We start from the raw sequence: 17,834 nt of genomic DNA, 5'->3' as shown, positions 1-17,834 counted from the left end.
AGAGCGAGCTCGGACCTTCTCTGAGAAATGAGAAAAGAGATGGACAAGTTGAGGAGTGCAATCAAGGAAAAGACAGACCAGAGCCTAGATAGGATGGTCAGGAGGATGGATTCACCCTTCACGACGACAGCCTAGAATGCCCAATGCCATCAAAATCTTGTCTACCTCAACTCGAGCCGTTGGACAGGCTGAAAGACCCTCTGGATCACCTCAACACTTTCAAGACAACTCTAGGTCTTCAGCAGCCCCCTGACAAGATACTGTGTCGTTCCTTCTCTACCACTCTCAAATGAGCTGCGAGGGAGTAGTTCACGAAGTTACTAATGTCGTCCATCGACAACTTCGAGCAATTGGGTAACTCCTTCTTATGCTACTTTGTTGGGGGGACAATGCTCAAAAAGGCTGGCAGACCACCTGCTTACTATTAGACAAGGAGAAAAGGAGACCCTGAGGTCATATGTGAAGCATTTCACCTGAGAAACTTTAGAGGTGGATGAAGTGGATGAAAAAGTACAGCTGATGACCTTTAAAGCTGGATTGAAATCTAGGGAGTTCATGGTCTCGCTCGTAAAGAATCCCCCTTGAATAATGGCGGAAATGCTCCTGAAGGCACAGAAGTACATGAACACTGAGGATGCCCTAGCAACAATTGAAGGGGTAGAAAAGCCAAATGAGAGGGAAAGAAAGGAAGAGGACTGAAGAGGACGAAAAAGGAAGCGGACAAATCGTCAGAATATTGATGGGAACAAACAAAAGGACGATAAAACCCCTCGGATGGTAAAATTCACTCCTTTTTGGCGCAGATTAAAGATGAGCACTACCTCAAATAGCCAAGGCCATTACACTCGTCACCCAATATACGTGACAAGAAGCAATACTGCCGTTTCCACAAGGATCAAGACCGCTACACAGAAGATTGCAAAGACCTGAAGGAGTAGATAAAAAAGTTCATCCAGAAATGGAAGTTACAGAAATATGTAAAGAAAGGAGACTCCAGCAGTTCCAAAGATAATAATAAGGACAAGCACGAAGCCTCTCTAAGGGACGAGGACCACACATTCCATCGTCTACAGAGTGCAATAGGGGAAATAAAGATGATCACAAGTGGGCCATCCATAGAAGGATTGTTCAGATCCCTCAAGAAATCACAGCAGAGGCAGGTGAACAGCATCCATAGGATACCACCCCTGAAGTAGAGACGAACGGACAGGGACATCCTTTTCTTGGAAGAAGACGCTAGAGGAGTGAAGCAACCGTATGGCGACCCCCTAGTTATAATGCTTATGATAAAGGGGTTTCAGGGGTGACTCTAGGATTTTTGTCCAAGGGGGTCAATAAGAAATATAAATTATATAAAATCTAAAACAAAAGAGACTTGAATATATCAATATCACAAAAAAAAAAAAAAAAAATTTATAATTGTCTTCTACGAGGTTTCATATTTTGAAACCGTTGCATAATAGATTCATTATCAATCCTACGAGCTATATCTTTTTCAATGAACACAGTCAAACAATCATTCAACTACTGATCCCCCATTCGATTGTGCAATTCATTCTTGATATATTTCATTGTTGAAAAACTTCTTTCCACTGTTGCAGTCGCAATAGGAAGGGTCAAAACTAACTTCACAAGCAAATATACCAATGGATATATAACATCCTTATTTGTCTCCACCATCTTTCTAGCAAGGTCCCCAATTCCTTTAAGCTCTAAAAACTCATCATTGGAGTGCATATCAACAATGTAAGTCTGAAGTTGATTATCAAGTGCCAATACATCTGTCTCAGAAAAATCAGACGGATAAAACTTTGCAAGACGGATAAAACTTTGCAAGACGGGTCAATTTTTGTATATCAAAAGCCAAAAACGAATCACTTGGATTCAAGCAAGCCATACAAAGTAGCAACTCAGTAGTCACCTTTGAAAAATGATTATTAAGCTCTTGAAGTTGCAGATCTATGAATTCAAAGAATAGATCAACACGATAGTGATGTAAATTTGTAATTTGTGGGGCATTGCGTCGTGGCCTCACACCAACTACAAATATTTCTTCCATGTTCAAGATAGGAATATCATGCTTGCTACAAAATGTGGATACTTCAGTCAATAGAGCTTCCCATTCATCATCTCTCATCATCTGCAATTGTTGCTTAGACACTCTGACAAGTGTCATCGCATTTACAATATCTTGAATTTTCTTTTGCAATGCTATTGACAACTCATTTGTGATCCCCAAAATATTTTTCATCAAGTGTAAAGCAAAGGAAAATTCAAAAGATAGAATTAACCTTAAAATAGATCGAGCTTCAACTCTTTGCTCAAAGAGTAGGCTATCCTTTTCAATCATCTCAAGCACATCAACTATGGAAGAGAACATCAAAATCAGGTTGAGGATTGTCCTATAATGTGATCCCCAACGTGTATTACCAGCACGTTTAAGACTTGTCTCTTGGTTCAAACCTGGCCCACTTTCAAGTTCACCCAAGTTTAATGCTTCTGTAATTTTGGCAAGTTGTGCATTTCGTAAAAATTCTCATCTTTTACAAGAAGCTCCAACAATAGTGACTATTTTACTAACCAAGCTAAAAAATTCAGCAATATCAATACGTTTGTTAGCAACAGCTACAAGAGTCAACTGAAGTTGATGAGCAAAGCAATGGACATAAAATGCTGATTTATTCTCCTTCAGAATTGAAGTTTTAAGACCATTGAATTCACCTTGCATGTTACTGGCCCCATCATAACCTTGCCCACGTAGTCTTGATAAACTCAATGCATATTTACTGAATAAAAATTCAATTGCAGCTTTTAGAGACAAAGCAGAGGTATCTGCTACATGTACAATACCAAGAAATCGCTCTGTAACAATTCCCTTTTTGTCCACATAACGCAAAACAACAACCATTTGTTCTTTTATTGAGATATCACGTGACTCATCAACTAAAATTGAAAAGAACCCATTGCCAAGATCTCCGATGATGGCATCGGTAGTTTTATATGCAACTGCATTCACAATGTCTTTTTGAATATCAGGATGGGTTAGCTTGCTGTTTTTTGGAGTTTTCTTCAACACTTCATTAATAACATCATTATGATCTGCCAAAAATTGTAAAAGCTCAAGGAAATTTCCTTTATCACTTGAATCATCAGATTCATCATGACCACGAAATGCTAACCCCCGATGCAAAAGGAATCTTATGCAATCAATTATTGCATTTAATTGAGTCCGATATTCAATTTTATCTTGATTTGACTGCTTAACAAAAACACTTTGAATGTGTTGATTTTGCTTCATTAGATTTTCACCATTCTTAAGAGCTTGGTTATGGGCACTATTAACACCTCTAACATGTAGGTCTAGCTTTTCTTTCTTATTCCAACTATTGAATCCCTTTGTCACAAAACTGTCACCTCTAGATTGCATACCAACATCTTGTCTAAATAGGTAACAATATAAACAATATGCAGCATCCTTTTCAATACTATATTCCAACCAACTTTCATGCTCTTTAAACCATTTAGGATTAAATTGACGCATAAGTCCACCAATTTTTGTTTAAGGAAAATCGTGTCCATGAGGTTGACATGGTTTTTTTTGTAAATAATATCTTCTAATTTCATCTCGATCATTAGGATGATAAAATGAAATCTTTTTTCGTAGCCCAGGGTCTGAAGGAAGATTGTTCACATCAACAAGACTATGCTTAGAAGATAAATCTTGTGTAGAAGATGAATCTTGAGTAAGATCTGCATCTTGGGTAGAAGATGAATCTTGCAGCCTACGGGGTTTCCTTATTACGAATTTATCCATAGTACTAGCAAAAGAACAAAAAATAAACTATAAGTTCATTTGACATATTTTTTTTCTAATACAATAAATATATTAATTATTGTTGTTAAGTGATTTTTTTACAATTCTTTAATTTATAAGTTTACAATTTTTTAAATATTTTATATTTTTATTGTCTTTAATATTAATGCATTGACCAAGTCACATTCAACAAAATTAAAAAACTATTCACGAGTCTCAAATTAGTCAAATAGTCAAAGTAAATAAGTCATCACTGATCACTCAACTTTACAGCAACTCTACAACACCCAACAACAATAAAGAAACTCAAACTCAAGTACTCAACAACGTTTCTCAAAAAAAAAAAAAAAATACTCAACAACAATAAAGTAATAAAAGTAATAAGTTATATATGTCTATAACCCATTAACCCCCATAGCCCCACACACAGACACAGTCAGACTACAAACTTTACTTTATAGACTCAAAACTCAAGTTGAGTTCAACAACAAATATTAGAAGTTCAATGCCACAGCTCCCACACACACACAGTCCAACTGTCCAAGATTCAAATACTCAACAAAAAAAATCAAAACATACATACGGTGATTCACTCACATAGATTAAGTGAAATAGCATATCAAAACACTATAAACACACTCTCACAGTGAAAGAAAGAGAGAAAGAGAGAGCTGAAAAGCCAGATCAAGCGGCGGCAGAAGGCAAACCAAGCGGCAGCGGCGGCGGCAAATTAGGGACAATCAGGGCCCCAGGCGGCGGCAGATTTTGTGTGTGTGAAGTAGAGGTAGCCTTTTTCCTTTGGGTTTGGAGTGTAAAGAAGAATAATGAGAGATTTTGGAGGTTAGGCAGCAAAAATTTCTTAGGTTTTACTTTTATCTGACCCTTTTTTATTTATTTATGATTTCTCAAATTTTGATTTATGGGCTTTTAATTTATGAGATTAAGGACTAAAATATTCTTTTGGACTTTTTTTTTTTTCCGGAGTTTAAGTTGGGTTTTAAAAAATAAAGGGGTCAGGTTCTGAGATTCATGGTGAAGGGGTGCACATTTGTATTCTAGGGGGTTCAAAATAATTTTTTTTTTTAAATATTATATATATATATATATATATAAATATATATAAATATTTCAGGTTAGGGGGTTCATTTGAACCCCTTGACTATAATGTACCGCCGCCCCTGAGGGGTTCAACACCAGGAGAATCCTTGTGGACAACGATAGCTCCACGGACATTATCTACCTTTCTACTTTTCAACAGTTGAAGTTGGATCCAAGAAGATTGTGTCCCTTCAAGTCCCTTCTCGTCAGTTTCAGTGGAGACAGAATATATCCCAAAGGCATAGTGACACTAACAATCACAGTGGGGTCTTACCCGCAACAACTGACTCGTCAATTAGACTTCCTGGTAGTAGACTGTCATTCTTCATACAATGTGATCATTGGGAGGCCTACACTCAATCGTTGGAAGGTAGCCACGTTCACCTATTGCCCAAAGGTAAAGTTCCTAACAGAAAATGGTGTAGGCAAGGTAAAAAGGAGATCAGGTGTTAGCTAGGGAATGCTACCAAGTAGTGTTAGCTACGAAGGAAAACCATACGTGGATAATCGAGGAGAAAGAGTAAGAGAAGGTGGAAGCCCTAGAAACTGTAGAGCTGGTAGATGGAGAGCCAACGAAGACAACAAGGGTAAGGACGACCTTGAGTACAAAGATGAGGAATAAACTAGTCCAATTCCTCAAAAAGAACCTAGACGTCTTCGCATTGAGCCACGAGGATATGCTAGGCATATCCACAGAGATCATCCAATACAAGCTAAATGTAGATCTCGAGAGAAAGCTCGTCCAGCAAAGACGACGAGTCTTTGCTCCAGAAAGAAACCAAGCAATCATGGACGAGGTTAACAAATTGCTAGCAGCGAACTTCATCCGTGAGGTCTATTACCCAAACTGGCTAGCCAATGTCGTCTTGGTAAAGAAGGAAAATGGAAATGGAGGATGTGCGTAAACTTCACAGACCTAAATAAGGCCTATCCAAAGGACAGCTTTCCCCTACCAAGGATAGATCAGTTGGTGGATTCCACAACAGGACATAAACTCTTGACATTCATGGACACATTCTCGGGGTACAACCAGATAAAAATGGTAGAAGAAGACCAGGAGAAAACTGCCTTCATCACAAGCCAAGAGCTCTACTACTACAAGGTAATGCCCTTCGGACTGAAAAATGCAAGAGTAACCTATCAAAGGCTAGTAAACAAAATGTTCAACAAACAGATCGAGAGGAACAGGGAAGTGTATGTGGATGATATGCTCGTCAAGAGTAAGGAAGAGTTAGCTCACCTAGACGACTTCCAAGAGACGTTCGTTACTCTCAGGCAGTATCAAATGAAGTTGAACCCAAGCAAGTGTGCCTTTGGAGTAGCATCAGGGAAATTCTTAGGATTCAAGGTGTCCTAGAGAGGGATAGAAGCAATTCCAAAGAAGGTGCGAGCCATACTTGAGATGACGTCGCCCAAGACTATGAAAAAAGTTTAGAAGCTTACAGGAAGGATAGCAGCACTCAATAGGTTTATCTCTAAAGTAACGGACAAATGCCTGCCCTTCTTCAAGATGCTAAAGCAAGCCTTCACCTGGACGGAAGAGTGTGAGAACGCCTTCCATGAGCTCAAGCACTATCTGAGCAATCCCCCCCTCTTGAGCCCGTCCAAAGAGGGAGAAGACTTGTATTTATGCTTGGCGGTGTCAGTTATAGCCGTGAGCGTGGCCTTGATTCGGGAGGAAAGCAGAAAGCAACTCCCAGTTTACTACATTAGTCAAGCCTTTCAAGGAGCTGAAACAAAGTACCCACGGATCGAGAAGATTGTATTTGCCCTGATTGTAGCTTCACGAAAGCTGCGCCCTTACTTCCAGGCAAATCCTATCCTAGTGATGACGAACCAACCCATAAAGAAGTCCATGAATAAGCCTGAGGCTGCTCGAAGAATGATTTAGTGGGCAATCGAGTTTAGCCAGTTCGATATTGAGTACCACCCCAAGACAGCTATCAAGGTGCACGCATTAGCAGATTTCATCGTTGAAGTCACAACCACGGTCAAGGATGAGGCATTGAGAGAAGCAGAAAGATGGACGATCCGGACTGACGGTTCGTCAACCTAGAAGAGGGGTGGAGTAGGAGTCATTATCATCATTCCAAAAGGAGAGACGCTCAAATACGGAGTTCAGCTAACGTTCCCAGCCACTAACAACGAAGCTGAATACGAAAGGATATTGATGGGATTAAGGGTTGGAAAGGCACTAGGAACCAAAAACTTGTTCCTTCAGAGCGATTCAAAACTGGTCGTGGGGCAAATAAAGGGAGAGTATGAAGTAAAGGAGGAAAGAATGCAAAAATACCTGAGGCTAACGAAGTATTTGGTACAGGAGTTTGATTGGGTAGAATTCACATAGGTCCCTAGAAGCCAGAATATGGGGGCAGACGAGCTAGCGAAGCAAGTGTCGTCAGAAGCAGGACCAACGAGTACAGACTTAAAAATGGAAGTCCAGAAATGCCCTGGGATCGAAGAGGTCCTCACTTTCGCAATCCAGAGTGAAAGCAATTGGATGACCCCAATCTTGTCCTACCTCCAAGATGGACGGCTCCCACAGGATGTCAGGGAGGCTAGGAAAGTTAGGAAGAGGACAGCCAGGTTCACAATCCTGAATGACGCCCTGTATAAAAGAGGTTTCTCCATTCCTTACCTAAAGTGCCTCGATGAGGGAGAAGCCGAATACATTTTGGAAGAGATCTATGCAGGAATATGCGGAGACCATACAGGCCCAAGATCTCTGGTAAGCAAGATTATTAGAACAGGTTACTTCTGGCCTACTATGCAGAAGGACGCAAGGGAGTTTGTCAAAAGATGAGACAAATGCCAAAGGTTTGGAAATGTTCAACGCATCCCAGCAGAAAGACTGACGCCAATAGCCTCCCCATGGCCATTTGCCCAATAGGGGATTGACATCGTCGGTCCATTACCCCAAGGTAAGAGATAGGTAAAATTTTTAATGGTCACTATTGACTATTTCACAAAGTGGGTTGAAGCAGAAGCACTATCAACCATCACGGAGGCAAAGATCCAAAACTTCATGTCGAAGAACATAGTTTGCAGATTCGGGATACCACGGACGATCATATCACACAATAGGCGGCAGTTTGACAATCAAAGTTTCAGGGACTTTTGATCAGGGCTAGGGATCAAGAACCAATTCTAGTCCCCAGGTCATCCATAAGCCAACGGTCAGACAAAAGTGACAAATCGGACATTGCTCAAGATCATCAAAGCTCGATTGGAAGATGTAAAGGGCGATTGGCTGGAGGAATTGTCCAATGTCCTGTGGGCATACAGGGCTACAGCAAGAATCCCAACAAGAGAAACCCCCTTCAGACTCACCTATGGCATCGAAGTAGTAATCCCGGTCGAAGTGGGAATCACCAACGTGAGACGAGAAGTCTTCCATGAAGGCAACAATGACGATCAGTTGAGAGTCAACCTGGACTGTTTAGACGAAGTCAGCGACGGAGCATCCCACAAAATGACGAGGTACTAGCAGAAGATGGCCAAGTACTACAACATGAGAGTGAAGCTCAGACGACTTAACATAGGAGATCTCATCCTGCGTAAAGTCACACCTGTTACCAAGGACTCGACCCAAGGGAAGCTTGGCCCAATTTGGGAAGGGCCCTACAAGGCCATCCACTATTCTAGACAAGGCAGCTATCACCTGGAAACGTTGGACGGAAGAAACTACCACAACCATGGAATATTGAGCATTTGAAGAGGTACCATCAATAAATGTAACATACGATTGTATTCGTGTTTTGAAACAAAGCAATAAAAGTACTATTCAGTTAACATTTCGATGTACTATATGCAAGTCTAGAGGTCTAAAAAAAAAAAAGAAGAAAAAATATTTTTGGCTAAGTAATAAGATTCCGCCTAGACGGATGTAAATTACTGACGAAGTCAAGTGACAAGATCCCTTAAATGGGTGTAAGTCACCTAAAAAGTGGCTAAGTAATAAAATTCCGCTTAGATGGATGTAAATTACTAACAAAGCCAAGTGACAAGATCCCTTAAATGGGTTTAAGTCACCTAAAAAGTGGCTAAATAGTAAAATTCCGCCTAGACGGATGTAAATTACTAACGAGGCCAAGTGACAAGATCCCTTAAATAGGTGTAAGTCCCTTAAAAAGTGGCTAAGTAATGAAATTCCGCCTAGACGGATGTAAATTACTGACGAGGCCAAGTGATAAGATCCCTTAAATAGGTGTAAGTCACCTAAAAAGTGGCTAAGTAATGAAATTCCGCCTAGAGGGATGTAAGCCTAATCTAAGGGTAAACAGGCAAAGATGCAGGCAAAAAGCATGAACCACATACGGATAAAAAGTGTTAAGCATAACGAAGAACAAACCAACGGAAGCAAGAAAGTAAGCAGGTAAACATGAATATATATTCTATCTGAATTAAAAGCCCAAAAAACATCGAGCAACAAATATTGTTCTGTAGGTAGAATTAAAAGTCCAAAAATGTTGGGTGAGAAATATTGTTCTAACGTTAGAATTAAAAGCCCAAAAACATACTGGGCATCCCAAAAAAAAAGGGAAAAAGAAAAACATAGATATCTCTGACAAACAAGTTCAAGCGTTGACCTCTTCACCACCAGTGTCGGTAGGATCTGGAATATTTGCTGCCAGAGCAGTGACAGCAGCTTAAGCAGCATAGGCAGTCTCGTCCTGAGCCATCTCTTGGTCTACCACCTCCAGATCCAAGCTCTCCAGGTCTACTCCAGTGGGGAGCTCGAAGCCTTTGTAGTACTAGCTGAAGAGCACAATATTGTACTCGTCAGTCTGCTGAAAGGCCTTGAAGAACTTGGCTGCGACGGTCTTTACTCTCTCCTTTGCGGCCTAGAGTTGCTCTTCCTTCTCCAAGGTCAGTTGCCTCTCAGCCCTCAAGTCGTCAGACAGGACCCTCGCCTTCTCCTTGGCAGTATTGGCCTCATCCATGGCCGAGATAAGGTCCTTCTTCAGCTTTGAGTTCTCTACCTCTAGACCCTGCAACTTGGGCCTCACGGATTTGGCCTTTGCCTCCTAACTCAGGTACTCCGAGGTAATGTGAATGGTCTCCCCCAGAACCTGAAAAGAGGATCCATCTCTCAAAACCATGCAAAAGAAGAAAAAGGGAAAGGAAAATTGTACAAGTCTATTGGACGAGTTTGTGGATATGACGACCCACAATCTCGTTGGAGGGCACGCTGGAAAGGACCTGGATTTATTCGGTGGTAAAGGAGTCCTGTGCCCTCGTCATGGCAAGGCTAGCATTGTCCCAGATATTAGACGACCTTGAATCGACCTTCTTTTTCCCCTTGTTAGCCAAGCGCAGCTTCTTCGTTCGGGGGGTTATCTCCTCTACCAAGGTGGTCAGGGAAACAATTCTCGTTGCTTCTGGGACGGAGGTGGCTGGGTGACGAGAGTCCCGTTATCCACCACACACACTACCCTCTTCCCAAGGTTGGAAAGGGGCTCGTTCTTCTTCACCCTTATCTTGGCGTACATTTCCTGATTAAACTTCATTGCCATATTTGTAAAATAAAAACACTTAAGAAAAAAAAAGAGTGAAGAGAATTCAAGACAGCAATGAAACTGAAAGAGCACTTACTCTTCTCTTTAATCTCGATGGCTCGAAGAACGTAGGCATAAGGCTTTGGACCGAAGCAATGACGAGCCAAAGTTCTTGGGCCGAGCAGGTTGTCAAAATCGTCGATTGTGTTCGTGTACTCTATAGCTACCTTTACGTGACTCTTGTATTTGCTCTTGAGCTTTAGACACTTTTTAACTGCGCGAACACAAGATAGAAAAGTTAGCAATGATTTAAAAAAATAATAATAAATAAATAGAAAGGGAAAAGAAAAAAGAAGGAAAGAGGACTAGTAGAAGGACAACGCACCTAGACTTGGAGCTCTCCGATGATGGAGCAACCTAGTGACGTCCTTGCAAATTTCATTGGAAGGAGTCTCCCAATCATCCCCAGACAAAAAGAAGAACCTGGATTTCCAATATCTGAAAGACGAGGGCAGATTGGTGACAACCCTAGCCTTCTTGACCTAGGGCACAAGCTCGTAGTACCCATACTCTTTGGACAACTTCAGACGGTATAAATACGTGAATTCATCCACCCTAATCATGTCTCCCTCTGTGACGGCCAGCCATATCTCCATACAACTGATTACAATTCTCCACGAATTCGGCATAAATTGCCCAAGAGCAATATTGAAGTGACTTAGAAGCTCCATAATAAAGGGGTGAACGGGAAACCTAAACCCGCACTAGAAAGCGGCCTTGTAGAAGCACACCTCCCTAGGCAAAAAATGACAAGCTCGTTCCTCTTTTTGAGGAAGACGAACCCTAACTCTCTCAAGAAATTGAAACCTATCCCTAAACCTGGAAAGGGTTTCAGCGTCCAAACCACACGCTCCCCCGAGGGTGTGGAAAGCCCTAACCTCCCTCAGGCTAGAGGCGGCAGTATCCTCCTCCCTCTCGCCCAGAAGAGTAAGAAGAACCTAAAGAAGCCCCTAAGCATGCGAAGAAAAATGAAAGAGAGGGACAGAGTCTCCTAACTTCAGAGATATCTACCATGGAACTTACAGGAAGGAAAAAGGGGAAGAAACTTCAAATTCTAAAACAAAAACAAGAAAAAGGGGAAATCTAGTGCAATCTATTACGAAGAAAGAGCAAAGCAGAAGGAAAGAAACCATACCTCAAAAGAATGAAAGGGAAAGTGTGATAGGGAGCTCGGAGAAGAAGAAACGTAGAGCAACTATGGCGTACAAAGGAAAAAGTAAGGAGGAAAGAGAAGGAGAAGCAATTTAAAATAGCTGGGCACAAAAAACTGAAAATCAGCGGGAAACCCAAAGAGACACACGCATAGGGCATTAATTCCACTAGTTAGAACGCACCATGTGGCGACGATGTGTATGGCGCTGCCACTACGCATTAAATGCGGAACGGAACCCCAAGAGTCACGTTTGAGTAAGAAACCTTTCACCTTCTAATAATCGTCATGACACGTAAGGACAACCACAAAACCTGGGGGGCAGCTGATAGGACCAACGAACCTTCTTGCCCAGATGATCTTATCAGACACGTTTGTCCACAATGCCACATCATGGATGAGGTAAGGCGAGCCATTAAATGAAGGATTTGGTATCTCGGACAGTTACAAGACAGATTGTTAGAACGTTGGAAGCTCATCAAAACCTACATTACTGAGCTCAGATGTGTTACAAAAAGGCACTAAAGCCATAATAAAAGCCACAATGTCTAGAAGTAATGAAGCTATATATAAACACCCCTCAAGACCAAACAAGGTACACATCCTAATACACAAATACGCTGTAGCTCTGATATTCTAAGCTCTCATACTTTTTTAAAACTTCTATACACTGACTTTATCATCGGAGACTCTGTGGCAGGCATCACACCGGTGACCACCTAAAAAGGGCTTTGCACGACAATTTCAAGTATAGGGATGAGGTTGCTGACTCATCCAGACGAACCTACTCAACTGACGATTTCCACATCATCAACATCATATATATAAATATATATATATATATATATATATCCATTATGAATTGAATTGAATTATTCTATATCTAATTGAATAAATATTTTTTTAAAAAACCCACAAGATCATTATTCTCAAAATAAAGTTCATGTTAAAAGACATGACATTGAACTATGACATAATTGCTTGGGTATGATTTTTTACAACGTATGTTCTAATTTATAGAAACTAATCCTTTTTATTTTTGTATAATATTGAAATGTTATAATGTAGGAAAGGAAAAAGAAAATTGCATCATTTAAAAAAAAAAAAAAGTAAGATACACATGCATATAGTGGATCTTAAATCTATAAACCCGCCCTCTACATAAAACTTGCAAAGAGAGGAGGTAGTAGTTGAGCTAGAACTACATCATTATATTTTATATTTAAAATAATTTAAAGAGTTCATTTTACAGACCTTTTCATATGCAAAAGAAATTTTTTATATCTATAACATCACTTGATATATACTTTAAGAGAACTATAACTTTTTTTTTTTTTGGAGAAAAATTATGATTTAATTTGTTTGGGTGTGTATATATATGAGGTTATACTAACAAGAATACCAATATTTTAATCATTTTGAGGGGCCAAATATTAGTTTTCTTAGAAATTATATTTAAATTTAAATATAACGATATTAGGTTGGGCCCTGGTCTCTCTATGTGGCTCTGCCTTTGCATGAAAAACTCCGGGAATATAATAACTGCAAGAATTTTGTGTATTAATGTTATGTATATAATTTCATCAAAAAAAAATGTTATGTATATAATCATATAGGTGGAGGATCATACTAATTCTACCCAAGCTACGTGTGAACTCTATTTTAGTTTATTATATATATATATATATATATATATATCGATTCCGTTTTATTCAAAAACTTGTAAATTTGTTTATGTGTTCCTTTCAGCTTCAAGTATCATCGTCATAGACTCATAGCTGATAAGAAAAAGTGTCATCGTCATAGAATTTTTTATTTGGGTAAAGGTCATAGTCATAGGCTCATAACCATTCAACAATAACTTGTAATAAGGACTTCATCTATCATATTTCAAAAATTAATTTCCTCATATTATTTTCCACCTATTCGTTGACAAATGATATCGTTCTGGTTGAAACCTGGTGATACGCAACCTATAGAGCAGAATTCAATCAACGTGAGCTTGCTAGTTGACAAAAAATAGCACTACGACATAAACAATTACAGAATTTTCTGGCCAGAAAAAGAGAAACAGGAAACAGTAAACGTTCCACAACAAGAAATACATACATACATATATACATTTATATATATATATATATATATATATATATATATATAAAAGTTCTCTCTAAACTAGTTTAGAGAAAAATATTTCAAACTTTTCATATATCTTTAGTTTGAGGATAAATTTTGAAAATCTAATCGTTAAATTGCATGTTTGTATTATATTCTTATTGTTTGCAAAATTTCAAGAAAATCATAGATCAATTGCTATGTTATTAAACAAATATTAAAATTTCAAATTTTTGTAATCTAAAATTGTATGTAAAAAACAAGTTTATTGATCGAATAGTAAATAACATCCGATTTGAATGAAATTTGATATACGTGTTAAAAACATAAAGAACATGAAATTCAACGGTTATATTTTCAAAATTCACACTTAAAAAAGAAAATATAAGAAGTTTGAAGAACTAGAAAACCTCAACTTATTTATCTTCATATTCACAATTAAAACCTGAAATGTGTTTTAGAATCGAATAACAACGCATAAACGATGTTCTACTACCTTCGAAATGAAGGGGATATGGGCCCACAAATTCATTAACAGTTGATTTTCATGACATTAGCCTTGGACAAATTAATTGATTTATTTTCATATTATCGAAACATGTACGTATCAAATTTATATCATCGCCTATAATCTAATTCAGGCGTTAACGGAGAAATGGATCGGTAGGAAAAATGTTTTTATTTATTTATTTTAATTATTATTATTTTTTAAATATGATAAACTTTTAATTTATAGTGTCGTTGCATAATAATTTATCTTTATCATCTGACCAAGATATTAATTGATTTTTATTTAACTGTGTAAGTAGGGTTCAAACCCAAAAACTCTTATTTGACTATAAAAGACTTTACCAATTATTAAGCTAATTAGAACCCACGAGAGAAAAATATTTGAACTTAGAATAAATAGCAACACATTGTCTAGTCTGAATACGGGTAAATTATACAATCCTTATGATGGATCGCGTCACTTATCCACAATTCTTTAAAAAAAAAAAACTTTTATCTATAGTTTAACAAGGAAAGTCAGTTTTGATTTAAATATATATTTTTTTTAAATTATAAATTGACTTAATAATTTTAAACATATATGAGTTTTTTTAGTAAAATGGTGGACAAGTAACGTGTTTGGAGTACACTATAATTTCTCATAATTAAACACAGGAGAGAGAGAGGGAGAGAGACCCATATTTCTTGGTACATGTCTAGATTCGGTGAAGTCCAGCAGTAAATGTTGAATTTAAATGGCAAGTAAGTATTGTTTATTGCATGCATAGGCGGATGTGTCTCAAAGATGAGCGGTTGAAGTGTCAGCACTCAACAGCTAGCAAACCTTTAAACATGCCTGCGGTCCCGCTTCCTCTTACTCCTTCACTCCAGGTCAACCCCATGTTTTGGCAATTTAAGAATAAGAGAAGAACAAGACCAAGAACTCCCATTATATATGAATATGTTTGATTTCATCGTTTCCGTTTGCTTTCTTTACTACGAGCTCTAAGTCCCATGCAATCTACTAATTTAGTTTCCTCATTCAATATCACCACAAACATGCATTAAATTTTTATTCTCATATTCAACTTGATATCTATGCTTTCTTAGCAGTTTGCAATTCTATGTTAAATTTCTCCCTTGGAAAGAGCTAGCATTATATATATATATATATATATATATATAACACAAGGAGTATTACAAAATCATAAATAATCCAAATATGTTTCACTGTTGCATCTGATTTGTTGGATTTAGATAAGAAAATGTTGTTATACGTAAAGTTGGAACTATTATTATTTAAAAAAAGAAAAAAAGAAAAAAGAAAGAAAGAATTAGTGTAACAAAGATGGGAAGCAACAAGCGAGCCCATATAATCTGTAGCAAAAATGAGGGAATTAGGATTTTGGAGGGTTAAGAGACCCTTTTGAATCCTTCATTTTAATTCTTTAAGATTTTAAGAATTAGGGTTCCACTTTTATTAAGATTTTTTAAATTATCAATTTATTATATTTCTTTAACTTGAAAAAAAAAATTTATAATTATCAATATTCGTGGTGTCTTACTTGTCACTTAATTACTCTCTTTCTTATTTTAATTTAAAAAACATTCATGTAAATGGAAGGCATATCTTTTCATCTTCTCATGTTCTCCTTGTTTGGATGGAAAGGGGAGAGCCAGAGAAGGGAATAGAGGGAAGGGTTGTGGGGTTCTTTATTTATTTTTATTTTTTTTTTAAGTTAATCTTTTATTTTTTTTTTTTTTGATGAGGGATGTGGGGGTGTTTAACTTATCTTATTTGGATATTTTTCTAAATTGTGGAGAAAGGGTTTGAGGTGATTTGAAGGGATAAAATATTCCTTAAAATCCACCATTTTTTTTTTTGTTCATAAATTTGATTTTTTGTTGATAAATTTGATAGATGCAATGGGATGATAGGATAAGGGGATTTAAAAATTCTTCTTTAGAAACATCCAGAGATGCTAATTGAGTTACAATGGAATACTTGACTAAAGCTCTTTGTTTTTCCCTTTTTTTATTAAAAAATAAAAACCCTTTACTTTTAATTCCTCAAATTAAAACAATTTTGGCCTGAAAGAGTTTTACTTATTAAAAAAAATATATATAAATTATCAATTAAGTTTATTTTCAATGGTGCCTATTTTTATATAGCCTCTGAGCACACGGTCACACGCGTGCTCAGAGGGTCTTTTATTTTTTTGGTAAAAGTTAATAATTTACATCTATTATAATTTAAAAATATATATTTTTATTTTTCAAACAAATAAAAATGATAAACTTTAGAGATAAGCAGTAACTGTAATTTATTTTTTGAACGTAAAGGAAAAAAAAAATTCTAAATTTTAAGAATTATCTTCTTGAATTCAAAATGAAATTTTTTATTTGATATTTATGACTATTTCTAAATGAAGTTATCCTTCATTAATGAGGGTATTTTTGAACCACATAAAAGTCCAGTTGAAAAAGAAAAATTCTCTTATCTCTATCTTCTATACTATTATTTAAGGGGCTTTTCCTGTTTGGGATCCTTATTTTTTTGGTTCAAAAATACCCCTACACTCCTATGTTTATGCAGAGATAAAACTAAAAGATAATTAGTAAAAATATAACTTTAACTCCCACTAAAACATTGCCTAAAAAGTAGGGTCATTCTCCTGTTGATTTTCAAATTACTTTATCCATTTATAAATTAGATTCTCTCTCTCTCTCTCTCTCTCTCTCTCTCTCTCTCTCTCTCTCTCTCTCTATATATATATATATATAAAATAAAGACTTTTTTTTTTTGGCTATAAAATAGGACCACTAAGTTTAATGTTTTCACTAAACCAAAAGGAAAAAGAAAAAAAAAAGCCTCAATACACGTGCGAAGCGCGTGTGATGAGTCTAGTTTGTCTGTATATATTAAGAGGATTTAGAAAGTTAGTTATTACTTTTTTTTTCCTGTCAAAAATACCCTTAAATTAATTAACCAACAACTTAAAAATGGGGTTAAAATAGTAAATTGCCAAAAAAAAGTCAGTTATTGTTTTTTTAACTGTCAAAAATACCCCTACCTAAAACTTAAAAATGAGGTTAAAATAGTAAATTGACTGTATATATTAAGAGGATTCAAAAAGTTAGTTATTGCTTTTTTTCCTATAAAAAATACCCTTAAATTAAAAAGAAAGTTACTTATTGCTTTTTTTACTGTAAAAAATACCACTACCTAAAACTTAAAAATGTGGTTAAAATAGTAAATTGAAAAAAATAATAAATTCATACTTTTACGTTGAAATATCTTCCTGCTTCTAATAAACTCCTACTTTTACGTTGATTTAAATTTCTACTTCTACTCGCTAACTTCCTACAAAATAAGATTACTCTTTTGTTAGTTTTAAAACTCTTCCAATTTACAAAACGTACCCTATGTATTCATTTTTTTTTTTTTTTACTTCATCACAATGTACGTTTAATACATTTTTTTTCCCTAAAAACTTGCACACATTAAATCCAACAGTTTACTCTATTTCAAATCCTAAATTTTAGTTTCATAAAAATCCATTCCTATATAACCTCACTAATAATAGATAAATTCAAATTGAAAAATTAT

At 36.9% G+C, this 17,834-nt stretch overlaps 2 protein-coding genes across 2 annotated transcripts; one reads left to right on the top strand and one right to left on the bottom strand.

The window, feature by feature from the left end:
• Positions 1-2,536: 2,536 nt before the first annotated feature.
• LOC115981035 (zinc finger MYM-type protein 1-like) lies at positions 2,537-3,541 on the bottom strand. Its single transcript, XM_031103224.1, has one exon. The coding sequence runs from the start codon at positions 3,539-3,541 to the stop codon at positions 2,537-2,539; it is 1,005 nt and encodes a 334-aa protein (XP_030959084.1).
• A 3,736-nt stretch (positions 3,542-7,277) lies between these two features.
• Positions 7,278-7,715, top strand: LOC115981034. The gene has a single exon (XM_031103223.1). It carries the CDS (start codon positions 7,278-7,280, stop codon positions 7,713-7,715), a length of 438 nt encoding a protein of 145 aa, XP_030959083.1.
• The last annotated feature ends 10,119 nt before the right edge of the window (positions 7,716-17,834 follow it).

This window comes from Quercus lobata, chromosome 3 (genome assembly GCF_001633185.2).
Source record: "Quercus lobata isolate SW786 chromosome 3, ValleyOak3.0 Primary Assembly, whole genome shotgun sequence".
NCBI classification, from domain to species: Eukaryota; Viridiplantae; Streptophyta; class Magnoliopsida; order Fagales; family Fagaceae; genus Quercus; species Quercus lobata.
This window is presented reverse-complemented; position numbering and strand designations above follow the sequence as displayed.